The 24,010-nt window shown below is 56.7% G+C and overlaps 5 protein-coding genes across 5 annotated transcripts; 4 read left to right on the top strand and 1 right to left on the bottom strand.

Annotated features, from left to right (window-relative positions):
* The first annotated feature begins 1,235 nt into the window (after window positions 1–1,235).
* On the top strand, window positions 1,236–5,118 carry MYCTH_2298894 (uncharacterized protein). Its single transcript, XM_003660447.1, has 3 exons — window positions 1,236–4,148; window positions 4,458–4,627; window positions 4,802–5,118. Exons 1-3 carry the CDS (start codon window positions 1,569–1,571, stop codon window positions 4,890–4,892), a joined length of 2,841 nt encoding a protein of 946 aa, XP_003660495.1. The 5' UTR covers window positions 1,236–1,568; the 3' UTR covers window positions 4,893–5,118.
* A 1-nt stretch (window position 5,119) lies between these two features.
* MYCTH_2298893 (uncharacterized protein) lies at window positions 5,120–5,637 on the top strand (the record flags this gene model as incomplete). Its single annotated transcript, XM_003660446.1, has 1 exon — window positions 5,120–5,637. A coding segment is annotated over exon 1 (274 nt), but the record flags the coding sequence as incomplete, so codon positions are not given.
* A 10,516-nt stretch (window positions 5,638–16,153) lies between these two features.
* On the top strand, window positions 16,154–17,359 carry MYCTH_2298890 (uncharacterized protein). The gene is made up of 3 exons (XM_003660445.1): window positions 16,154–17,012; window positions 17,070–17,135; window positions 17,203–17,359. Exons 1-3 carry the CDS (start codon window positions 16,669–16,671, stop codon window positions 17,216–17,218), a joined length of 426 nt encoding a protein of 141 aa, XP_003660493.1. The 5' UTR covers window positions 16,154–16,668; the 3' UTR covers window positions 17,219–17,359.
* Window positions 17,360–17,656: 297 nt separating this feature from the next.
* Window positions 17,657–19,436, top strand: MYCTH_2116000 (uncharacterized protein; the record flags this gene model as incomplete). The annotated part of the gene is made up of 3 exons (XM_003660444.1): window positions 17,657–17,812; window positions 17,993–19,322; window positions 19,423–19,436. The coding sequence occupies 3 exons, from the start codon at window positions 17,657–17,659 to the stop codon at window positions 19,434–19,436; spliced, it is 1,500 nt and encodes a 499-aa protein (XP_003660492.1).
* A 2,277-nt stretch (window positions 19,437–21,713) lies between these two features.
* On the bottom strand, window positions 21,714–22,187 carry MYCTH_40310 (uncharacterized protein; the record flags this gene model as incomplete). Its single annotated transcript, XM_003660443.1, has 1 exon — window positions 21,714–22,187. A coding segment is annotated over one exon (474 nt), but the record flags the coding sequence as incomplete, so codon positions are not given.
* Between the last annotated feature and the right edge of the window lie 1,823 nt (window positions 22,188–24,010).

Here is a 24,010-nt window from a genome sequence, read left to right as displayed (position 1 = left end):
CAATGCAAGCATGCTTGCATTACTAACGTGAAAGCAAAATGTATACAACTGGGGGAGCACCCATCGAGCTTTCCTCAGGTGTTTCCAAAGGGGTAGAACTTTGTGGCCTAAAGGGCACCTTGCTGCCTCGGTATTGATTGAGGATTACGGATTAGTTACACTTACATAGTAGGTGCATAGAGTATAGTAGGCATAATGCGGAATGTTCCGTGCACGGGTCACAAGCGTCATCCAAAGCCTGCGGGTTCTCGCGTTGCGGCAGGTGGGGCCCCTGGCTTGCCCCAAGCCGGGGGCGGCACGCCGCTACGGAGTTGGTTGTTTAGCTCTCTGGTACCGGAGTACCCGGTGGTTAGTTGCTGACTAATTAGTTCAGGACTACCACCTGTCTCCCGACAGGTGGGGCCAAAACCCCCGGACATGCCAATATGGCCGGACAGGTACACGTCCGAAGACACAACCACTGCTATAAGCCCAATTTGAACCACTTTCCTATATACGATACCTCTGACTGACCAAATCCAGGAACCGGTTAGTATACAGGCCGCCAAATGGCTCCTTGCCGCTCAAACTCGCCACCGAACTAGCCATTTACCCTATAGAAAGGAACCTAATATACGGTACGCGGCTTAACTATTCAAGACTAGAAAGAACCAGGTTGGCCGGCACTTGAAGTCTTTGAAGGATACTAGACTTCTAGCCACTAGTAGTAACGTAGTTAGAAGACCTCGGTCGCTTCGAAATGATGAAGATTCCGCCCTCGAAGGATACACGTACTGGCTCAGCCATTGGCGTTTTTCGACTTTAGGGACGGAAAGGAAGTCCCAATCCCCTGGTCAGCTAAGAAGCCGTTGTCAGAAATCAAACTCCCTTAGCCGTTGTCAGAAATCAAACTCCCATCCCCTGAACGTCCTAGGATATAGATTGGCAGCACGTCTGTAATGTCAATTGACGACAGTGACGATGACAGATTTGACTTCACAGATAGTGAAGATAGGCAGGAAGAGGATATCGAGTCACCATCTCTATCTAGGGTCAAGAAGGAGTCTCTATATATAGCTATTATCAAGGACATTAGATGTGTCCGGCCATATTGGCATGTCCGGGGGTTTTGGCCCCACCTGTCGGGAGACAGGTGGTAGTCCTGAACTAATTAGTCAGCAACTAACCACCGGGTACTAGTAGGTAAGGTCAGTTCATGTGCCGATCGCGTTGACCTCGGCAGAAGCCATGCAACTCCGAAGCCAGCAGCCCGACCTCAAAGGCTATTAGTTAGCCAATGCCATCTTCGACCTCTTCCACCTTTCTTTCCACCGGCATTCCTTCAGATTCGATGACGGGATTTTATCCCAAAGCTCAACAACCTCGAGAATAGCTGCGAATATACTTGAAATAGACGCATAAGCCCGATTTTTTGGTTCCGTTCCTACCTACCGGAGCTTCCGTTTCCCGAACCAAACAAAAAAACAAGCATCGTGCAGTTTCCCGGAACCGTTGCATCTCGCCGAGAATCCTCCCCCATCAAGAACAAGATTCCCCGTTCGTGAGCCACACGAGCACTCGCCCGCCAAATGGCCCGAACGCACACGGTGACCCTACCGGTCATCGCTCTGCCTCGAGGCAGCGTGCTGCTACCGGGCGTCGTGCAGCGCATCGCCGTCTCGTCGAACCGCCCGGATATCGCTTCGTTGCTGGCCGCCGTCTACACCCGCGCGGCTTCCAAGACGCCCAACGGTCGCATCGACACCGTCCCCATAGCTTGCGTCCCGCTGGCCTCCCCTCTCCTCGGCCCCGATGGACAGCTCTTGATCGAGGACGGCGAGGGCGCCGCCAGCACCGACCGCGCCCAGGTCGACCCGGCAAAGGCAACCAAGGCCGACCTCTACGGCTGGGGCGTCGCCGCCAAGATCACGGGCGTCGAGGGGCGCGGCACCGGCGAGTTCACATTGCTCGTGGAGGGAGTCGTGCGTGTCCGCGTGGACAAGATTTACCGAGACAAGTCTTACCCGGAGGGCAAGGTGGTCTACTACCAGGACGAGAGCGCCCGCCCCGACCCGGCGCTCGAGGATCTCTTCCAGCATCTGAAGCTGCTCTCCAGGGAGCTGGTTGCCATCCTCAGGCTCTCCTCCATCCTCCCCCGGCCCGCCGGCACCCCCGGCCTGTCGCCTTTGCTGGCCCGTCGCCTCGACCTCTTCATCACGAGGCAGAGGCAGCCGGGCGCTCTCGCCGACTTCATGGCCAACATCGTCGAGAGCTCCTACGAGGAGAAGCTTCAGGTCCTGGCCCTGCCGGACGTCAAGGCGCGCGTAACCAAGGTGATCGAGTTGCTCGACCGCCAGATCGGCAACATCAAGAATAGCATCAAGATCACCACCGTAACCACCACCACCCTGCCATTCGATCCCGATCCGACCAGGAAGGACATCGACAAGATCATCCGGCCGAGCAGGCCCGGCCTGCCCATCAAGCTGGGCGTACCCGGCACCGGCGTGGTCCCGCCCTCCGGGGCCATCGGTCAGCCCGGCGGCGGCGGCGGGGACTCGGAGGAGGATCAGGAACCCAACGAGATAGACGAGCTGCAAAAGAAGCTCGACGCGGCGAAGCTGACTCCCGAAGCCGCCAAGGTGGCCGAAAGGGAGCTCAAGCGACTCAGGAAGATACACCCCGCCCAGGCCGAGTACGCCGTCACCCGGACCTACCTCGAGACGCTGGCCGAGATCCCCTGGACGACCACCACGGACGACCGCCTGGGCTCTCAGACCCTCGCCCGGGCGCGGAAGCAGCTGGACGACGACCACTACGGCCTCGAGAAGGTCAAGAAGCGCCTGCTGGAGTATCTCGCCGTTCTCAGGCTGAAGCAGTCCGTCAACGACGACGTCGATGCCCAGATCAAGAAGGCCGAGGAGGAGATGGGCGCGATCGAGGCGGCGAGCAGGGACGACAAGGCCGATGCCGGTTCCGGGCCGGACCCCGGCGTGGAGGACAAGATCAGGGCGAACAGCGCCAAGCTGGAGGTCCTGAGGAGCAAACGCATGGTGGACAAGTCGCCCATCCTCCTGCTCGTCGGGCCCCCGGGAGTCGGCAAGACGAGCCTCGCCCGGTCCGTGGCCATGGCTCTGGGGAGGAAGTTCCACCGCATCTCGCTGGGCGGCGTGCGGGACGAGGCCGAGATCCGCGGTCACCGGCGCACCTACGTCGCCGCCATGCCCGGCCTAATCGTCCAGGGCCTCAAGAAGGTGGGCGTGGCGAACCCGGTCTTCCTGCTCGACGAGATCGACAAGGTGGGCGGCTCGAGCGTGCACGGAGACCCGTCTGCGGCGATGCTCGAGGTGCTCGACCCCGAGCAGAACCACGCCTTCACCGACCACTACGTCAACATCCCCATCGACCTGAGCAGGGTCATGTTCATCGCTACGGCGAACACCCTCGACACCATCCCGCCCCCGCTGCTCGACCGCATGGAGACCATCTACATCCCGGGCTACACCACGCTGGAGAAGCGGCACATCGCCATGCAACACCTCGTGCCCAAGCAGATCCGCATCAACGGCCTGAGCGAGGATCAGGTAGTCTTCACCGAAGAGGTGGTCTCCAAGATCATCGAGTCCTACACCCGCGAGGCGGGCGTCCGCAACCTCGAGCGCGAGATCTCCTCGGTCCTCCGCGGCAAGGCGGTCGAGTATGCCGACGCCAAGGACGCGGGCCATCCGGAGAGGTACAACCCCCGCCTCAGCGTCGAAGACCTGGAGCGCTTCCTGGGCATCGAGAAGTTCGAGGAAGAGATCGCCGAGAAGACCAGCCGGCCGGGCATCGTCACCGGCCTCGTGGCGTACAGCTCCGGCGGCAACGGCAGCATCCTCTTCATCGAGGTGGCCGACATGCCGGGCACCGGCACGGTGCAGCTGACGGGCAAGCTGGGCGACGTCCTCAAGGAGAGCGTCGAGGTGGCGCTGACCTGGGTCAAGGCTCACGCGTACGAGCTGGGCCTGACGCAGAGCCCGACCGCCAACATCATGAAGGAGCGCAGCATCCACGTTCATTGCCCCTCCGGCTCCATCCCCAAGGACGGGCCCAGCAGCGGCATCGCCCAGGCCATCGCTCTGATCTCGTTGTTCTCTGGAAAGGCCGTGCCGCCTACCATGGCCATGACCGTAAGTTTTACCTTTTTTTTTTTTTTTGCAAATTTCATTGTTCTTGTTATTATTTATAATAATTTGCTTTCACCCTCTATTTTCCTCGTCCCTTTTTTTTATGTCGTCTCGGAGAATATTAGGATGCGGGTTGCTCTACCATCCTGCCCTTCCCGAGCAAACATTCGATATTCTGGCCCCCTTCCTTCCCCCTTACGTCTCTTCCAAGCTCTCCTCCCCTACCCAACCAACCAACCAAAGCCCAATCTCCCCACGAGGCAGAACGCGGCCAGCTGACACAATGACCCTTTCCGCTTCAAAACATAACAGGGCGAAATTTCGCTGCGCGGACGCATTACGGCCGTCGGAGGAATCAAGGAGAAACTGATTGGCGCACTCCGTGCCGGTGTCAAGACGGTGCTACTGCCGGCCCAAAATCGCAAGGACGTCAAGGATCTGCCGCAGGAGGTCAAGGATGGACTAGAGATCATCTATGTCAGGTATGTTTCAACTATTCATGTCCCCGCTGCAACATTAGGGTGGACAGGATGGCGTTTTTTTTCTTCCCCCGTGTCCGCCCTGTTCCCTTGGCTGGCTTTGAAGGAGCACAAAACACAGAACACAAGAAGCCAAACGGGTCCATGCGGCAACATCACTGACCATTCCATCCACAGCCACATTTGGGAAGCCATCCGGCACGTCTGGCCCGACAGCCGCTGGCCTGGCGAGCACGACCATCATCCTGGTGTCGATAGCCGGCTCTGAAGAGAAACGGACGCATGGACGGACGAATGAACGGTTATGATGTAGAGACGAATGAACGAGGAAGTTGCGCGATGATGAGCCAGAACCTCTCATAGGCCCTCCCAATCTCCTTCCTGTCCGTTTGATCGAGGGGTAGGGCGCGGGGAACGGCGACACCATGCACGCAACACGCGCGCGCACACAGTCACACGCAAGTACGCCCGAAGAGAGAGGAGAGGGGGAGGGGGAGGGGGGAGGGGGCGGCAGGTGTGCCAGGTCCCAGGGGCCCGCTGGCCTCTGGTTTCACTGCAGCTCTTGGGCAGAAGGGAATAGAGGATGAGGAAGAGGAGGCGTTGTGGAGTGCACGAAGGGGAGGATGGGGGGGGGGGGGGCACCGGGGTTGTGCCCAAATGTCTCACAGGCAGGCCGTGCAACTTGGGAAAAGGGCTTGCTTGCCCTTGGGGGTTTTCTGCTTACCGTCTTCTTCTGGCCTCGTCGACCTTCTGCTTCCTGCTTCCTTTTGCGGGGGTGGCCTCGCCGTCGCGGCTCTTGGGCCGTGGTTTGTGCGAGAGAGAAAGGGTTGCCACAACGGACAAGACAAGCTGCATGTCCTAGGGTCTGGCAGCGACGGCGGCGGCGGCGGTAGTGGTGGTAGTGGTGGTGGTGGTAGTGTGATGAGGATAGGGTGATAGGGTGGGGTCAAGAGATGTGTTGCGCAGAGTGAAGGCATGCGTGTCTCTTGTCTTTGAGCGTGTTTCATGGCAAGTTTTTTTTTTTTTTTTTTTTTTTCTGTTTCTTGTTCAAGGGACGGTGCATAGCCAGGTTGTTACGTCGGTTCTTTCCGTTTTCCTGCTTTACTCTGTTTACCGTTCCTTTTTTTTTTTCCGTCTCGGGCATGTCTATAGCGAGCATCGTCGATTCATTCTGCAGCGTCTCCGTCTCTCCCTTCGCTCTCCCCATGTGATTCACTTTCACTTTCCAGCTGTTTCTGCGCCGAGGGGCTCTAATGCGCGTCTGTCCAAGCGGCGTGGCCACCGTTGATTCCTCGTTTTTTATCTCACACCACAACCTGCGCGCTGAGCAAGCAATGGGATCCTTGGCTGCGAGGACAAAAGACCAACCAGACAAGGTTGGCCGAGACGGAACGAACATCGCCATGCCCCGCCACGCCCACTCTCATCTCTCTTACTCTCCAGAGTGAGAGAGAGGGGGAGAGAGAGAGTGTGTGTGTGTGTGTCTCGGATACTGTTTGTTGCAGACCCCGAATACGGCTCGCACCAGATCTTGTGCCCGGCTCTTATGGTCCCCGCGGACAAGGAGAGACGGGAGTCTGCAGCTCGCCTGCCTTCCGAGAGCCGAGGCTCGGCTGGGTTGAGTGGAAATTCTGGCTTGCCGCGCCAAAATCAGAGGCTCTCTCGGGCCAGGACGCCGTCCTTTCCGGGGTGGCCGGCCGGGTCGGCTTGAGGAGAGTGGCATATGTGTTGGGTCGCGGAGTTGGGCGAGTCGAACCAGTCAAGGAATGGCCCGGTTGTGTTGGGTCAGTCTTGTCAAATAGACGGCAGAGGAGGGAAATTTCCTTTTTTTCTTTTTCTTTTTTTTTCACGCCAATGTGTCGGGAAGGGAGAAGGCTCCCGTGTTCCCCTCTCCCCGTTCATAAAAAGACTGGAGAGAGGGCGGTCGGTGTAGCGGTGCACACGAACACACACAAGCGCGCACGCACGCACGCACGCGTACAATAAAGGGCGAGCACGGTTTCCAAGACGAGAGCAGGGAGAAGGATATCCTCACCTGTAGTTATGGACTACAGCCTCTTTGATACGTTCCGGAGAGGTACTGTTGGTTCAGCAGACCACCACGTTTGTGGAGAAACGGTAGGGAAGGGGGGGATAGAAGGGCCGCTCACGTACGTGGTACCAGCTGTAGACGGGTTCCTGGCTGATTGTAACTAGCTCCCGTCTCAGGTCACCCCCTTCCTGAGTGGCTAACGTTGGTCATGAGCTGGTGCTGCCGCTACGTGGCTGCACTAGCTAGCCGGTATTGTGCAGCGGCCGGGTAACCAGGTTTTTTTTTTTCTCTTTCCTTCGCTGCCTTTGAACCACTCTTAGTCGGTCCCGTCACCCCAACCACTTAACCAGAGCGGACTGGTCTTTCTAAATGATGTTCGAGCAGAGAGACTGAGGAAAGCCCTCTGGTCCCCGCGTGGCGAGAGCCGGCTGGTTAAATTTACTATGTACTCTAGGCGTTCTCTCTCTCTCTCTCTCTCTCTCTTTTTTTTTTTTTCTTTTATCTCGCAGAACTTCTTTGCTTTGAACACTACAAAAATTCCGTCTACAGGAATGGCCGACGCTGTGGTACATGACTTTCTGGACTGGATCGTACACTTTCTAGGGGCCTCGCTAGGTTCCAGGGCAAACTCCCGGGGGGGGGGGGGGGGAGGATAGAATGCAAGTGTGGTGCAGCCGAGCAGATCCGCCCAGATGTAGCACGGGCAGACACCGTTACCTACGCTAGGTAGTGTAGGTAGTTCGGTAGGCAGTAGGTAGGCAGGTGGGCTGCCGCCTTGGCCCATCGTCGCCGCGAGTTCCTTCGTCCTGGCTTGCACCTTGGCGTCGTTAAATGGGAGGCACATATGCAGTACTCCACAGAAGGTCGACCTGATACTGCCCCCGGCTAGCGACGAGCAGGGTATCCGCTGAGCACAGCGGTCCGAAGTCCTGGAGCGCCGCCAGACCAATCCGGCAACGCGGAGGGGATGGGCTGATCACCGTCGGTACTGTGCTTCCGGTTTCCGAGTGCTGCCCTGCTTTGCGCCGGCATCTTTGAATCTCGCAGGCCACGCCCCGTTGTGTCTCCGAACGACGCGCCTCTACGCGATCGCGGCCCGGGTGGAGGGAAAAAGAGGGGGGTTGCAGATTGCAGACGCAGCTGGGTATGGTTATCTCGGTCTCCTTTAATTTCGGGCTTGTCGGGGGGTGGGCGTGTGATGTATGTCCTGCGTAGTAAGCACCGTTGGAAAACCGGTGCATGACGGACGTCATCAAATGCCCTACATGGTACACAGCAGTACAATCCAGGCTCGAGAGGAGTGATCAGCCCAGGGAAGGGTACCGCGCCGGGAGCTGTGCAGATCACTGTTATGTCCGTATGTAGATGTAGTGTGTGTGTGTGTGTGTGTGTGAATGCAATACCATAAGCGAGGGCGCAACCCTCAGATCATGCAATCCCCCACATCACACCCGTGGCGTGGGATTATTAGCCTGGGACTGGAATTCTTGGATACGGCGTCCGTATGCGTCCCTAATCGTCCTGATACATGCTGTGCCACCTAAAAAGATGCAGCCTGGGAGTGTGTGTAAGCACCGACTTGGCGGCCCGAGGACGGACGAGCAACACGGAGCCGGGAACCATTGCGGGCTTATCAAGAACGTACGTACTGTAGTATGTATGTATGTATGTATTATATGTATGTATGTACGTACATACATACATACATACGTACGGAACACATAAACAGGGTCAGGATCATGGCGACATGGGCGGGCCCGCTGGCCTGTTCGCCCGAACCAAGACCCAAGGAGCGCCAAGCGCTGCCGTCGCTACCAAGAAAACTTGCGACCTTGTCGTGACCCATGTGGCTTTTGCCATTTCCTTTCCCGCTCCCGCCCCCAGCAAGCGGATGTGCCATCAGCGTCTGTGCTCTGTCCCGTCCGTCGCTTGTTGGGGCTGCCGGAACCGAGGGCTTGTTGTATGGCAATCGCGTCAAAGATGGCGCGAATGCTCTTCATATGCGAATGGGTCTTATCCGAGCTCCCTGAGGCCCGCAGGCTGCGTAATACGGTGCATGTCCCACCTGCAACACCTCCCCCTTTTATTAGTGTACGAATGCTAGTGCGTTCTGCAGTGTATGTACGGAGCACTCCGTTTTTATGGTGCGTGTCCAATACATTCGTAGTGGTGCTGAAATGGAGGCACATACCTCCACAGTACGTACAGGTGTACCTAGTATATCCGGAACCGGAAATAGGGACCTACTATAGTAGTCCCGGCGGGCGAGATCCCACAGCCATTGTTGCCCATCTCACTGCAGCCGCGTTTGTAAGATTCCCGGGCGCGCAGTATATAACGGGAAAATAAGGGCTGATCTGTAGTTGCACCAAACCACACAATAGCCTCGGACGCCAGAGCTGTTGGCGGGGCCGTCGCATAGTGGAGTCCTTGAGTACGTGCATGTATTCGAGAAGAAGCTCGCTGGTCGTCGGCTGATTTTCTTTTTCGGTTACTTTCTCCTTGAGCCCGGCACGATTGAACTGCAAGTGCGGAGTATGTATGTTGATGTACACTACTGTATGTACCAGGTGTGTGTCACTCCACTAACGGGGTGTTCTCCAGGCCTTGACACGTATTAACGTTATGATTTGCGTCACAGCGTGTGATCGGCGGGTCGCGGTCAACCCCAAAAGAGGCAACGGGATGGGGCCCTCCAGGTGGTCGGCGAGGAGGCCGTCCCTGTAAATGAGGGAAAATTTCCCGGCCACGAGGCCGGGAGCATGGGAAATGACACCCGGCACGCCGAGGGCAGCAGTGTACACTAGACGGGTGATAACCCCACTCGGCGTTTCGACCCCAGTTTTTGCTGAGGAGAGCCTGGATCTTTGGCGAGCGGACCCTTCGACGGCGCGAGTTGGCGTTTATCATTACCATGTCCGGTTGCAATGCACGAAATGATGCTGCCCGCACCTTTGGGGAGCCACTCGTATCCCGCACTTTCCGTAACGTAGACGTTCGCTCCTTTTGCCTTGTTTGGCCTGAATGTTGCAGAAAAGTGGTGTTCGCGCCGATGGAGCCCGGTTTTATTATGCCGCAGGTGCTGCAGCCTTCTGCATGCCGCAATCTATGTACTTCTCACTGCGGACAGAGCTCGAGGTGGTAGTGGGGTGCATCGACAGCAAGGTACCAGTTCCAGTGATTCGACGGAGCTGTCGTCGTCATGAGCTCAGTTTAGGTTGAGGGAGCCCGACGCTTAATGACTGGATTCCGTCCACTGACAAAGTCAATACCAGGACTGCACACTAAGTCGCATGAGGAGGAGTTCTTGGTGACCCGTCCGACATTGTCTCTGCCTGGAGCCTTACCTTTCAAACCTTCGGCCTGGGCCCTCGGGAATTGTGCTGATTGGCTGTCTGACTTTTGAATCGCGCTCCTTGTAGTGCAAACTACTGTAGTGCCAATGTGTTGTACTGTACATACGAGCAAAAGAGAGAAAGCCGGCTTGGGAGGATTAAGGCACGGAGTGCTCTGTACGGACCTGTAATCCGTAGTGTAAGTTGGCGCCTGGTATTCAAAGAAGGAAGCGGCAGCTGCAGCCATTGGCAAGGTGGACCCACCAAACTTCGTCAGGTAAGGTACCTTACATGTAAGGTATCTTTCCTACCGGGCACCGTTCCTCCTCAACAGAGTGTGCTCAGTAGTAAGTAGAGGTCGGCCGAGAAAGGTAGTGGCCAGAGTACCGGGAAGGCCCGATGACAGCACGGAAGAGTCCGAACGGTGTCGAAGCCCTCCCACGCGCATGGTTGATTGACACACGCTGCAAGTATAATCAACCGAAAAGGCTCGACAGCAACTATTACGCCGAGACGTTTTTGATGGCTACGGTGCTGCAATCAGCTACTCGCTTGGGTTCAAAATTATCCTCCCTGAGCCAGGTTCAGTCGGCATCCCACTATCTCCGTGCGTATGTTGTACTACGCGACATAACTGGGCACGGTGCTAAGTGCAGGCACTGAGTGCCGACTCATGGACAAGCGTGTTCGCCGCCAACTCGGCCGTTACGTACACTACGCCCTGGTTCGGCAACGAACGTGCTAGCAAGTATATCTCCGAAATTGGGAAACCGTGTCCGTCCGTATGCACTACACTATATCTGCCACGGCTAACTGCGAGCGGATCAATCCGCCGTCACACACGGCTGGGTCCTCATGGAAGCTCCCCAGTTGCGCGTGTCGAGGCCCTGCGCCGGCCCATGGAGCCAAGGCCGAGAGGTGCTACCGATACCCACTGAAGCGTGGGGCCTGGGGTTACCCCTGGAGCTTGTATGTATGTACGGACTATTTTGTACCGACCCAATCAAGGGCTAGTGGCTGATCCTTTTTTTCCGCCCGGGTACCTGCCAAGCACTCCACCACTTGTTTCGGCTGACCTGGGGCGGGGGGAGGCGGGGAGAAATGGAACCTGATCAATCTCCTCTGACCCATCACAAGCTAATGGGGGGCTTCCGCCACAGCCCCATGTTAAGTTCTTTGCACGATGTCACTGTTCCTGGCAAATTCCATGCCGGAAAAAAGTGGTCATCACCAGACCCAAGCAGGAACCCGGCAAACGAGGGAGATTCGGTTGTTCGGAAGTTAGTACGGTCGTTATGAGACTTTCGAGTAACCAATGTAGCCGTCCAAGCCCTTTGACGATGATGCTGATGAGACCTGTCAGACCTGTCACGCCCGCCACACCGGCCACACGTGCTGGCCCGATGCGGGATCACAGTCCAGAGACATTCTCCGCCAAAGTCGATCCATGGCAAGGCGCCAGCAGACCCGTAATTTGTGCGCATGCTGGGACGATCTTCCGCCCCTCTCCTCGAAGAAAAAAGAAATGAGCGGGAGCACGCAAGGACCAGACATGGGATGAACTGCACCCCCGCCGCACTTACGCGTGTGATGGCACGACCTCCCTGCTGCGGCGGCATGTAACAGCCATTACGGAGACGCCTCGGGATGCTTTCGACCAGACTGAACATTCCATTCCCACTTAGCGAGCATACACTATTAGCTCTGGCGCAAACCCACCGCAACACAGTAATTGATATACAGTACGGAGTACATTCCGGGTCGTCAGCGAGGAAATAAAAAATTCCTAGCAGTCCAAGTGCGAGACGAAACTACGTACGCAGTAGAATGATCTACCACACTTTACTGCCCTATGCATTTCGGGTAAGTTTGCACAGGTCAGGTATACATAGCTGAGCTACGATGCTCTTAAGAGGTCGGAGAGTAGAGGGTAAGCGCTTCATTGCCAGAACGGGTACGTAAAACAATCATCGGAACAAATATACTGCTTACACTACTGCAGATCTTGCCCAGGCTTGTCTTCGGGAAAATTCTCGAGGCGTAGATACCAGTCAGACCTGCCGAATAACTGGCTATCTGATCCCTTTTTTAACCTGCCGAGGTAAGTTAGGGTACTGGACCCTATTTACTTTGCCCTCGAGCCGTGCGCCTCGCGGCCGCGCACGAAATTCTGGGGATTGAAATAGCTGACAAAGCAAGTTGGATTGGGGGTGAGACCCGCAAAGTTCTTTCCGCTGCATCGTCAGCCGTGCATGGGACTCGGTCGGGTTTCGTGGCTGGGATGATTGAGTGGTCGGCCCGGAGCCCGATCAGGCAAAAGCTGTTCGGGAAGACAGCCAAGTGCCGTCACGGTCGGCAGCGACTAGAACGGTTGCCAATGGAACTTTATACGGGAATACTTGTTTTTTGCATGCGTATATATGTGTATATGTGTGTGTGTATGTGGGTATCTGTGTCAAGTAGCCCGAGTCGTTAGTTCGCAAACTCAATCAAGGTACAGTACATACTTTAGATGGTCCCGTGCATTTAAGCTCTATAATAGTGGCTATTAACAGCTAGGATGTGACTCCCGTCAGCCTTGTGCAGCGCATTTACCTATAGGGCTGCGCAACCGCTCGGTGGCGACCAGGATCGGGCCAAATGCCTCAGTAAAAAGCCGAGCTCATCATTCTGCCGGGTTTATATGCTTTCTAACTCTAACAGAAAGCTTGGAAAGGGGAGGGAAGGGAGCCACTTCTACCGAGTGCGTTACTTGCTCTTTCCGAGCCTGACGCAATGGGCCCACTGGTTTGCGGTGCGCAATGCCGCCTACCGCAACGATCCAGCAGAGTGAGAACGACGCAGGGAAAAGTGGCTCGTTTGGCATCACGATGCGACGGAGTACGGATGCAATCCGTGCTGCCGAAGACGAAATGGAGACCGGCGCCTATGCCTGCCCACGTTTGCATGAGCGATCACGTAGCCCTCACGGGATTCTTCCGGTTTGCCGCCACTTTTCTGTCTCGGAGGTTGGGAGACCTCCCGCGGCAGTTTCCACTGCAATTTCTGGTTGTGTCTCGACGGATGATGTGGGCGGCGCCACAATGCTGGAAGAGAAAGAAGAATCTGCTTGAATAGCAGCAAAACTACCAATCTACATTCATGCATGCCTACGATGCTCGCAGAATCCGTACACCAAGTGGGTTTCGTCACATTGAACCAAAACACTAGCTGTTAGCGTTTGCGTACGATATGTCTATGAACTAATGAGGAGTTCACAGTCCGCCTTTGTATCGCGGTCCCAGCTCGAGTCCAGGCGGGTCTGGGGCTGTCGAACCCCTGGTTTGTGCGCCCATGAGGTGCCCTGGAGTCTAGGTTGGTAGTCTTGGCGTAAAGCTTGCTGAACCGACACAACGGAAAACGTTGATCTGCAGCCTGCATCTGCTATTGCGGCGAATAAGAAGCGGGATCCCATCTGGCCGAGACTTCGATAAACCAATCATGGCACCCCTTTGAGTTTTGGGTGTGAAGGGGCCACAATCATCAAAGTGGTGCACTGGTAACAAGTACTTGATATACAAGTACACCAACAACCCTTCACATGGTGTATCTGCATTAGGCAGTATGCAGGGCAGCTGGGTACCTGAACCCAGATACCTCCGGTAAGATAGCTAGGTTAGGGGTGGACTTTCGTGGCAAACGTTTGTCCTGCGTAAGATACGGAGAACTTGAAGCGTTCCATCTGTAGGTACCTAGGTACCTACCTACCTACCTTACTAGTAGGTAAGGTGTATACATATGCAATGTCCCAGCCGAGCGCGCGGTTGACTTTAAGCTCAGACGGGAGACATGGTGGCGAAGAAGAAGAAATGTATCAACAGAGATGCTGGTTATGGTGAGCGATACGGATTAATTCCTTCAAGATTCGTGTTCTTATTCCAGGTTGGGACGGGCAAGATGTGCTTCTTAGATGTGTCACCGCGAGAGCCGGAAAATATGGCATTTGCCTGATCTGGACCGACTTCTTCGCAAGCACCGTGCACCCAACAGTTTCCTGAACTGTGTGGGCGCTTTCACGCTGCGGCAGTCCCTTCCTGTCAAGGATGCTCTTGCTACTGGCTTACCGAATAAAGTTTAGCTCGGCAGTCCTTGCTATTACAGGATGTTGGCTAAGCAAACCTCAACAGCTTGTGGCATGGCAAGAGCAACACCCAAAACCCGCGCTCGCACAGAGTGTGCCATTTTTGCGGAATAAGGTCAATCCTTCCCAGATCAATTTGGCGGAGAGCGGGAGGGACTCGTCTGGTTCTCCAATCTGCGGCTGGCTTCCCGGTTCTTCGCTGAGCATTGGTGCAATACCGTGACTTTATCGAATCCCTTTTCTGACCCTGGCGTGGCTGACTAGGGACTCGTTCATTTGACGACGATTGAGCTCGAAGCACGGGAAGCCCCGGTGCCCGCAGAAAGGGCTCTTTTGGTGCCGCCTCAGTTCCATACAGCGCTCTTTCCTATTCCCATCGCACTAACCTGTTTCTGAACTTTCCGCTCCTCTCCCCTGCCCCATCACTGATGAGACACTCTGCGCCGCTTCACGAGGTCTTTGCGAGAAAGCCTCCAATGGTGATCATGGCATTATTGGTCGAGTGGCAGCGACGACTTGAAACCTCGTGCCCGCTTCCAGGTTCGGAATGTCTCGACTACACACCCTCTCTCCCCCTTGGCTGATTTCTGCACAACATCAGCGGCTGTCCTCGGCTCCAACACCCGTCCAGCCAGCCCCGCTCCCAAGATTGTGGTCGAGTCCCGGCCCGTTGGCAATGGGTGGCCCGTGACAGTGTGTCAGTCCTGGTAGCCGGAGCTAACTAATGCTGGGTCCTGGCCCTGGCTGATACGCGCCACTTGAGACGGGACACGGACATATCAACGGACGTGCGAGGCACCCTTCCTTGCGCATCAGCGAAATTGCGGCTTTAACATCGAGGAGGACCTGCTTAGTGTGTATGCAGTGTATGTACTGTACATACATACATACGCAGTACAAACATGGCACGGTACGTACACTAAACCTTTTCGATGGGGCGCATGAAACGGTATCGGGTCGTCGCCCAGCATCCAATGGACTACCAGCTTCCCACGCCTGTCTGCATGCTGCCACCCCCACGCTCGCTGGAGTTCCACTACCTGCAACGGCACTGGCGCCCTCACACTCGCCGTATTAACCGCAGATACAGGGAGGCGCCCAGGTCAAGAACGCCCCCCATTCCCTCTTTCGCTACACGAACTTCAAGGTTGACGACTTTCCGGGGACATGATAGGCCCAGAAGTGGTCTGCAGTACGTTGTCCAAATGAAAAGTGCGTTCCTACCTCAACCAGGTCGGTTATGTACGAACTTTCGTCAGGTTGCACATAGGAGATCTACCATAGAGCTGCACACTCGATACGGTACGTAAGGTATGTATGTATGTACATACACACCCTACAAAACACTACATAGACTGCGCAGGCCGGGACCGGGCAGGGGGTTTGCCCATGACCAGGGCCCTTGCTGGCATTGCTCAACAGCAGCAGCACACCCGCCAGGGTGCCCTGACTTTGTGTGTACGACTATCCTTGCTCCATCTGGGCCCCATCTCAATTGCGCCGTTGACTTTGAACTCGCACAAAAACCACCGAGTGCCGCCCGTCGCCGATTCTTACGCAGTACTTCCCGAGTCTCGACCAAGATACCTTGCCCGCCTGCCGCCGCCGCTTTCTGGGCAGAACTCCCCATTTACAGGCGCAAGCTAGGAAGGACGACACCTATCCACCCAGAAGCTAACTAACCCAGCCGTCGGGTTGCCCTCATCCAGCTGCTCTCGGCTCACAACCGCGCTCCATGTCACGGGAGGCACTGGTGACGGGACCGGCCTGCAGCTCCCCGACAACTTCTCCATCGTGCGGACGCCGCTGGATGTCGTGTCACTGGCCGGAGCTACAGGCTCACTAGGAGGGGGTTCACATTGCAGCATCTTGTCCAACCCAAGACGCCCAGAAGCCGTGGCCCAGCCCCCTCCGTCCGCCATCCCCAAGCGCCGTCACATTCGGTCAGGTCGAGCTTCCGACTACCTCCTTAGAAAGGAGCTGGCTTCAACACAGGGGCATTCCGGCCGCTGGAACTATACTTCGGCACGAGTGGCAAGCGCTTACAACGCAGAACGCCGACTGCACCGAGCTTCTGATCTGGGGGGGAACTCCAACCCACCCATGTAGACGTCCTCGTTCAGCCAACGGCTTCACCTGCGGACGAAGCTTTACCTGTCCTCCCACGTACCAGGAGAAAGAAGACTACCGGTCGCTCGTCATCCATCACCACCACTGCCTTGCCCGTCGCGTCGGGTGATGTCGGTCGCTGTCTCCGCTCCCGGGGCACGGTTCGGAAGTTTGTCTCCCCTGGTGGGGACCTTGTCAAGACCGGCGGCCTGCGGAGTGCAGCCCCGCCCGCGCCGGCCGGAAGACGTTCGGAACATCCGGGCCCATCACCGGCCCTAGCGCCATATCCTCCATGCGGCCATTCGGCCACCGAGGCGACGATTGTTGGACGTCTTTTGCCCATCGCCGAGGAATAGCGAACACTCCACGTCTCGGCCTCGATCTCGCACAGACCAAAGCCGGCCCCGGAGCTGCTGCTGATTCACCACACAGCTATCCCTCTCCGCCCATGTCGGGGTCTCCGCCGCTACCCCCGAAGAACAGCCGCGAGGTTGCCGAACAGGGCCAGGGGACGTATCAGGCGACTATACATAATGTGTATCCGACCGCTTCGACTGCAGGAAACGAGGAGAGGGCGCAGGTAGCAGCCGCCGATGGCTCCCGTGTATACCTCTCAAATCCGCCGGATCGAGCATCGTACGCTCTCCCCCCTATCGAGGTACCGGGGGCAGGGTCATTGCTCTACTCGCATCCGCCCAGCCAGGGCGGCGCCCCCCAGCCGCCAGTCTACTTGCCTGCCCCCGGAACCGGAACGACCTCGAATCATCCCGGATCTCTCCTCTCTCCACAAACGTACGCTCCAGCGGCACACCGTCCCATCACAGATTTCCCACCTGACACGCAGCCAAGGTCACAGAGAAAGACGAAAGGGCACGTGGCCTCAGCGTGCGTGCCTTGCAAGAAGGCGCACCTCCGGTTCGTTCTCCCCAAGTGTCTGACCCATCACCAAATTCGGACCATTCGAAGCGCTGACGGTTAGTAGATGTGACGGTATGTAACCTTAGTCGTATTTGACCGATATTAAGCACAAACCAAAATTATGAACAACCGGGCTAAGGTGGCGGCATTGGCGCTGCGGCTCCCGTCGTCGGGGTTCCCCTGGAATTGATTGACACCATCATATTGTCAAAGCGATTCCGGGACCGTTTACACAGTAGGCGCGGGATCCAAACACCGCCAAGCACCAGCGTGCAACGCCATTTCTGAATCCCCGGTCGACTCCCCACCTGGCGCAGCCGCTCGAGCCGGGCGGCTCAGTGATATGCCTCGTCGCATCGAGTATGGTATGGGGTCACCAGACTGCAGGAACGGGAGGGGGACGGTTCTCAAGCGGGATCCGCCTCTCTTCAGTGCTCGGGCCGCAATGGGGCGTGGGCGATTGGCCCCGGTGCCAATGCTCCTTTTTTTTATTTATTTATTTATACACCCTCTCTTCGATGCCATTGATCACAGGCCAGAACGGTCCGCTGCTGCAGGGCGGATGTTTGATCCTCCGGCTAGCCGGCCCGTTGTCCTTCAAATATCGCGGGACTTGTTGCAGATCGACGGCTCTTGCAGCCCTCTCGGCTGCTTGGTATTTTTTAGCCATTATGGTGCATCACCAAGCGGCCAAGGGTCGCAAAACCTCCCTGTTCATCGCACTCATCGGCGGATGACACCGGGGGTTGCTGTCTCGGAGTCGACTCATCTCTCCTCCGGCCTTCGTTCCCTGTCAGCGGTCTCTTTTGCCTGGCTCCCGGGCAAGCCATTCTCATGGTTGATTTGCTGACGAGTCAATAGCACAGCGCCCATGCTCGAGATGCGTCAGCACCAACAAGGAGGCGGCATGTGTCGATGTGCAACACAAGAAGCGCGGACGGCCCCGTCTACGGGATGACGGCCAAGCGAGATATGAGGGTTCCGGATTCGGAAGTGCCGCGGACGCCATGAGGAGGCCGCTAGTGTACGACCCGGGGCCACGGCTGGGTATGGTTCACGATGACCCTGTTCGCCGAAGTCAATCGTACCGTGTGCTGAAATCCCAGCCAGCCGAACCAATTGCACCGAGGTTCCTGGAGCGCGGGTTGGCATCCGATGCGAACGTGTACCCTGCCCCGCTGTCGAACGCCCTAGCCAGAGCACCCGAAGAGCCGGTTGCGTACCTGACAATCGGCCTCGAATTCTCAAGGGTATCCCCATCCTTCCTGAGTGCGATCGGCCGGTCTTCAGTCACGGGAGTCGACTTCGCGAATGTGCTGGTAGCCGAAGACCGTCCGAGAGCTTCCAGACTCCGGCAGCAGGCGCAGGAAGAGCAAACCAGCAAGGATCCAGCTTACTTGCCGCCGATATTCAACGAGCGGAGCGAGGCGGTGATGCAAAGCCTTAGCTTTACCCCGGAAGAAGTGTCGAGATACCCGCTCCACTGGCTGGATACTTTTACTTTCCTCGGCGACGACGGGCATGCGCGACCGATCTCGGTACGAGCAGGGCTAGCCAGTCGGGACTCGATATATTTCGTCGTTCTGTTACTGAACCGAACGAACCAGCCATCGTACCCGACGCCCTCACCCAGCAGCCTCAGAGATTTGGGCGGCTCCTTTGACCCCGGCCTGCAACCGTACTCCCAGTCCACACCGCCCTCGGCGACGTTCGACTCGCGTCAGTCGAGGCTGAGCGATGCTGGGCACCACGATCCCAGGCAGACCGCACAGCTGACTGGCGGGTCGTCGCTGCACATGTTGCCAGCCCGACGCCCAAGCCTCCTCTCATCACCGTATGGCCTCTCACCGGGACGGGCCGACTACCCAATCACCCCTAGCGCATACCAGGTCCCGAGAACCGAGGCGCACCCGTCTGGTCGCCCATCTCAACTCACAGATTATCAGCTACCTCTTCCCAGGATAAGGAGCCCACCTTTAGGCACCTCACAACAACGCGACGTGCCTCAGACTCAGCAATCGCTGCCGCCGCCACCAGCACCACCACCACCTCCTCCTCCTCATCCTCCTCCGCCTCCGGCTGCTGCTGCTGCTGCTGCCGCTGTTGTACCGCCATACCAAGCCCGAGAGGAACGGACCCGAATAGAAATCGGAGGTCTGATTGAACAGCCGGAAACGAGGGAGAGTCCACAGCGGTAGCGGTTAGAATGGACACAGCTCAGTCGGTCCTAAACTAAACAGAGACCAGGGCTCTTTATCGTGGCCATACAGGGAGAAAGGAAAAGTCCAGGAAAAGTAAGAGAGCATGATGATTGATTGGACCTTATTGTCTCTTTTTCTCCTTTTGTTGCTTCGCCTCTCTCCTTTTTTTTTTGTTCGTTCTTTCTCTTCTCCCGTCCCCTTTATTTTCCTGGGGGGAGCTTTCCATGTTTTGGGATCGCATCTTGGGGGATGATACCACTATACACGTTTGCACGTATTTCTCCCTGTTCTGTGCATTCGGCGAGCAACCTGAGGTGTTGGAGGAGGTCCATTAGCGACGTTCCGGTAAGCGGGGGGGGGGGGGGGGGGGGAGGGATATGGGAGTCGAGGGAGCATTTCTCTCTTCTGGCGTTTTGTCGGGATGGGGGGTCGTTTCAAATTTGACTTGGTTCATATCATCTCTTTCCACCTCTTCTCTTCTCACCCCATTTTTCTTCACTTCAATGCGGCTCGTTGGGTCTTGGCCTTTCTTTTCGCCTATCGCACTCTCCCGGTTCTCCCTTCCCTCTTCAAGCCCCCTTCCCTCCACTTATTTTTGGAGGCTCCCCTTTCTTTAGGGGACACTCTAGCACATGGTCTGTTTACCGCTTAGTAGTGTTGTCGCCATCGTGCTTCCTTGGTATCAGGCGGCGAGCGTAGGGTTGGGAATCGGGTAGCGTCGGAAAGGGGCCAGGGTTGAGGTCGAAGCAAATTGCTGGGGATAATGCCTGAACTGCTTCGACCTTTTTTTTATATTTTTTATTTTTTATTTTTTATTTTTTTTAGCTTTCCGATATTTCGTTCGCTCGTCACCGTCCGAGTGGTTTATCCCTTTGCTTGACAGAGGAGGGCTTGGGGGCATTCGGGCCATTGGGTCATTGCTTGCCGGCTGCGGCTGTTGATAGGAGATGATGGTTTCGCTCCGCATGCGGCCGGCCGATGTGGCCTGCATCAAAGCTCGAGGCGGTCTGGGGGTTCGGGTCTCCAGTGGAGAGATCCGATATTATTTTCTTGTTTTTTTTTCTCTCTTCATCTGGGCGCAGGTTCTGTTTATGACCATGACGCTGGTCGGTGTGGAATTTCAGACAAAAAAGATGAATATGGCATGAACTACAAGTAGGCATTGTCAGGAAGGAGGAATCGAAATTAGAGGGAGGGGAAGCAGGATGATACCCCTGGACAGGTGGACGTTGAGTTAAGGTTTTCTCGGAGTTATTGACCAACCGGAACCGCAGTGGCGGCTGCCATGGCCGGGGCTCCGGACCAAGGAGGTACACTATTTTTAGCCCCTCCAAGGAGGAAGGAGTTTGATCGATTTTCATTTTGCGTCGAGGTATGGTGAAAGGCGTCATCATATATCAGACAATTTATAGCGTGACCATAGCAGGCACGTCAACTCCCCCCTGACATCTGAATAGGGCTGGCAGATGAGTCGACCGGTAAGCAAGAGAGTGACGGGGGAACTGAGCACGCTGCTTGAAATTCCCTTTCCCTTTTCCCTCCATTGGAATAAACAATGGAAGTTGCATAAATAGGGTGCCCAGCTTACTCGTCTTACCCAGACTCTCTCCCTCCCTCCCTCCGTCTCTCTCTTGTTCTCGCTCTCGCTCTTTTCTGCCTCTCCCTTCTCTTGTTTTTCTCCCGTGTTCTTCTACCCGCGACTTGGGCGCACGATATTGTGCATTTCATTTCTCTGTTGCACTCTTCGCATTGTATACCCAACCAGCCCCCTGCCCATCACTCTTTACCCACTGTTTGCGGTCCTTCTAGCTGGTTTGCTCTCCTGTCCCTGTCGGCCGAAACGGGGTCGTGCGTAGTGTAACCGGATTCATTTATGCAAACTTTTCTCCACCCCCGAACCCCCCATACCATGCATGCTCCTTCTCCGCTGGCTGCCGTTTGGGAAAATAAAGAGGAAGAAAAGCGAGCTGGATAAGGGCAAAGAGATGAGAGAACGCACAGGAAGGGGGTTCTGGTGAACCCATCGAGGTCGGGTGCAGGGGGTGTGTTGCTAAAACGAAGGGGTTCTAAATTATATGCATCCGTACACTAACAAATGTGTGATCGGTTCATACGTACAGTACATACATGTACGGTTGGGAAATTGCCAGATTGAATCCGAGATTTCGCTACCAAGGTTTTTTAATTTAGTGTACCCGCGGGTTCGGTGCTCTCCACCTGAGATCGACAAGAAAACCGTTGAACGTCTCCACTGTCCTCCAGTCGGGGCAATTTTCACCAGATGAGGATCCATAGAGGGCATACGGTCTTACGCCCGGCCGCGGGCAGAGAGGAACGAGAATGAAAAAGAGAAGTACGGATCGAGTGTTGTTCGTCAAGTTTGGCCATGGTCAAACGAGCGTTCCGAGTTGCCGTCACTCGGGCTCGGCGGTTCCGACTCCTCGGGTATCCTGTTGCGGGATATGGCTGTGCCGTTGCCTAGGCGCGGGAGGCGTTGTCTGCCAGGCCGGATGGGAAGGGTGCCCGCGGACCTACCGACCGCTGTCGGGTGGGGGGGTAACCGGGTGGCTGCGGCCCCGTTGGCTGGTGTCGCCGGGTGCGCAACGGTGGCCGATGTCGAGAAGGCCGAGGAGGACCCCGCTGACAGCGCCGGGGCCGGGGCCGGGGCCGGCGGAACGGCGGACGGATGCAGCGCGAACATGCGCTCCAGCTCCTCGCCGAGCCTGTCCCGCTTGGCCAAGGGCTCATCCGCCGTCTCGTCGTCGTGCGGCCGCTTGACGCCATGCAGAGCAGCGCTGGCCGGCTCGCTGCTTACGACGACGAGGCCCCTCAGTACGTCCTCGGGGGGTGTTGGGTCGCCTGGGGACGGCTGTGACGACGATTGCGAAGAAACGAAGGACGACGCGGAGTTGGACGTTGCTTGGCGCGTCAACGACCTTTCGGGGCCTCGAGACGGTGAGGGGCGGACTGATGACGATCGGGAGCGGCCCCCTATGCTGCTTCGTCCCCTGGTTAACGTCAGAGAAGCAGCGCCGGGGTGTGTGTTGGGGGGGGGGGGTGTGCGTGTGTTGGAGCAGATGGAGGCTGGCTATTTATTACCTACCGCTGGCTCGAAATGTCGAGGTTGACCTGGACTGAAGAGTGTCCTTCACTCACGGCCGCGTCCGCTTCCGGGCTTGACAGCCCAGACGTGTCGCGCGGAGAAGCGCCTGTCATGACCGGGAAGTGGTCCTGAGATGACACACAAGACTCTGTACTACTACTACCGCTCAAATCCAGCGTATTCGGCCCTTGCGTAACATCAACGCGTCCGGGAGCGAGGCCAAAATGGCCGTGCTGGCGGCCGGCGGTCCCATATTTAACAGTCACACAGTCACACAGTCATACTATGCGACCGAAGGGGACCGGTCACTCGTCCGCAGAACCAGGGCCAACAAACAGAGTACATACATACACTTCGCGCACCAGTTGAGGGCGCCCCGCTTGTTCTATCTGTCCGCCTAGGGAAAACCGCAGGGCTGCATGACGGACGGGTTGGTAAGGCGGGAGCGGGACCTGCAAGCATGGGCGGGAGCGGCGCGCGAGCGGGCGCACTGCAGGATGCAACTCTATCTTGAGACCCCACCCCACGCCCCCAACAACCACAAAGAACTAACTGCCCAAGTTGTTGGTGCCATCAGCTGACTGCTGACCGAACCAGCCCGACCCGTTGGGGCCGGTTGACAACCGTCGAAGTGGCGAAAAGAGCGCCGGGGAAAGGCACAGTCCGCATCCGTAGTCGGCCACGACATCGGCTAGGAAGCTCAGCCCCCCTCGGTGAGAGTTGCCTGGCATCCCGGACTGAAACACTGGCCGGAAGTCGGAAGTCCAAACCTGGAGAATTCAAGTCAGGCCTTGTCCCGAATATTTAAATCTTCGAAGGTATGGAGGGCTGAGGGAGGTACCTAATTAGGGGTGCCGAATCCGTTGGATACTCTGTTGGCCTTGGTGCTGTCACGCTGTCTTGCCGAGGTAACATCCATCGAGATGGCAGCAAATAATTCTCCCTGAAAACATGGGCGCTTTGAAGAGTTTCCGATCGGTAGCCCTGCTGTGCCTTGTGGAGTGCCAGGCAAACACAAATCCGGGAGCGAGAAGGAGCTTCGCACCTCACCAGCAGCTCGAAGTACAGTACATACCTTACATATTCTGTAGTGTATATACATGTACTGTACGTACGGATTCTGGATTGTGAATAGTTAATACCTGGCACGCACACAGCAGGGCGAATGATGTAGGATTAGCGGCCCGCCTCAGCACCCGCCAACAACCGGGGTAGCCGCCCCGCCCCCCGCCACCCTCCTGGGTACAGTACGCTAGTAATCCGTACTAGTAGAAGAACCGTAACCCTGGTCCTGCAAGTCACGCCTGGTTAGGGACCGGGGCCCAGCAAAGCATGTTGGTGTAACCGCGCAGGACCCGCAATAACAACCGTTCCGGCGGCTTAGCAAGGAAGTCGCTATCTGCCCTGCCGGTTGGATGCCTGATTTCGCATCGGTTTGGTGCTGTTTTCTTAGCACTGCTGCCGTGGCTGAGCTGAAATGAGCCCACAGAGCGGCCGCATGTAAGCGCGGGGAAGGAAAGTGCTCAAACTCGCCAGTTTCGGCCTCCGCATTCCCTCCTTCCCCCCCC

Source organism: Thermothelomyces thermophilus, chromosome 1, assembly GCF_000226095.1.
Source record: "Thermothelomyces thermophilus ATCC 42464 chromosome 1, complete sequence".
NCBI classification, from domain to species: Eukaryota; Fungi; Ascomycota; class Sordariomycetes; order Sordariales; family Chaetomiaceae; genus Thermothelomyces; species Thermothelomyces thermophilus.
Note: the sequence above shows the minus strand (reverse complement) of the source record. Positions and strands in the feature narration are given on the sequence as shown.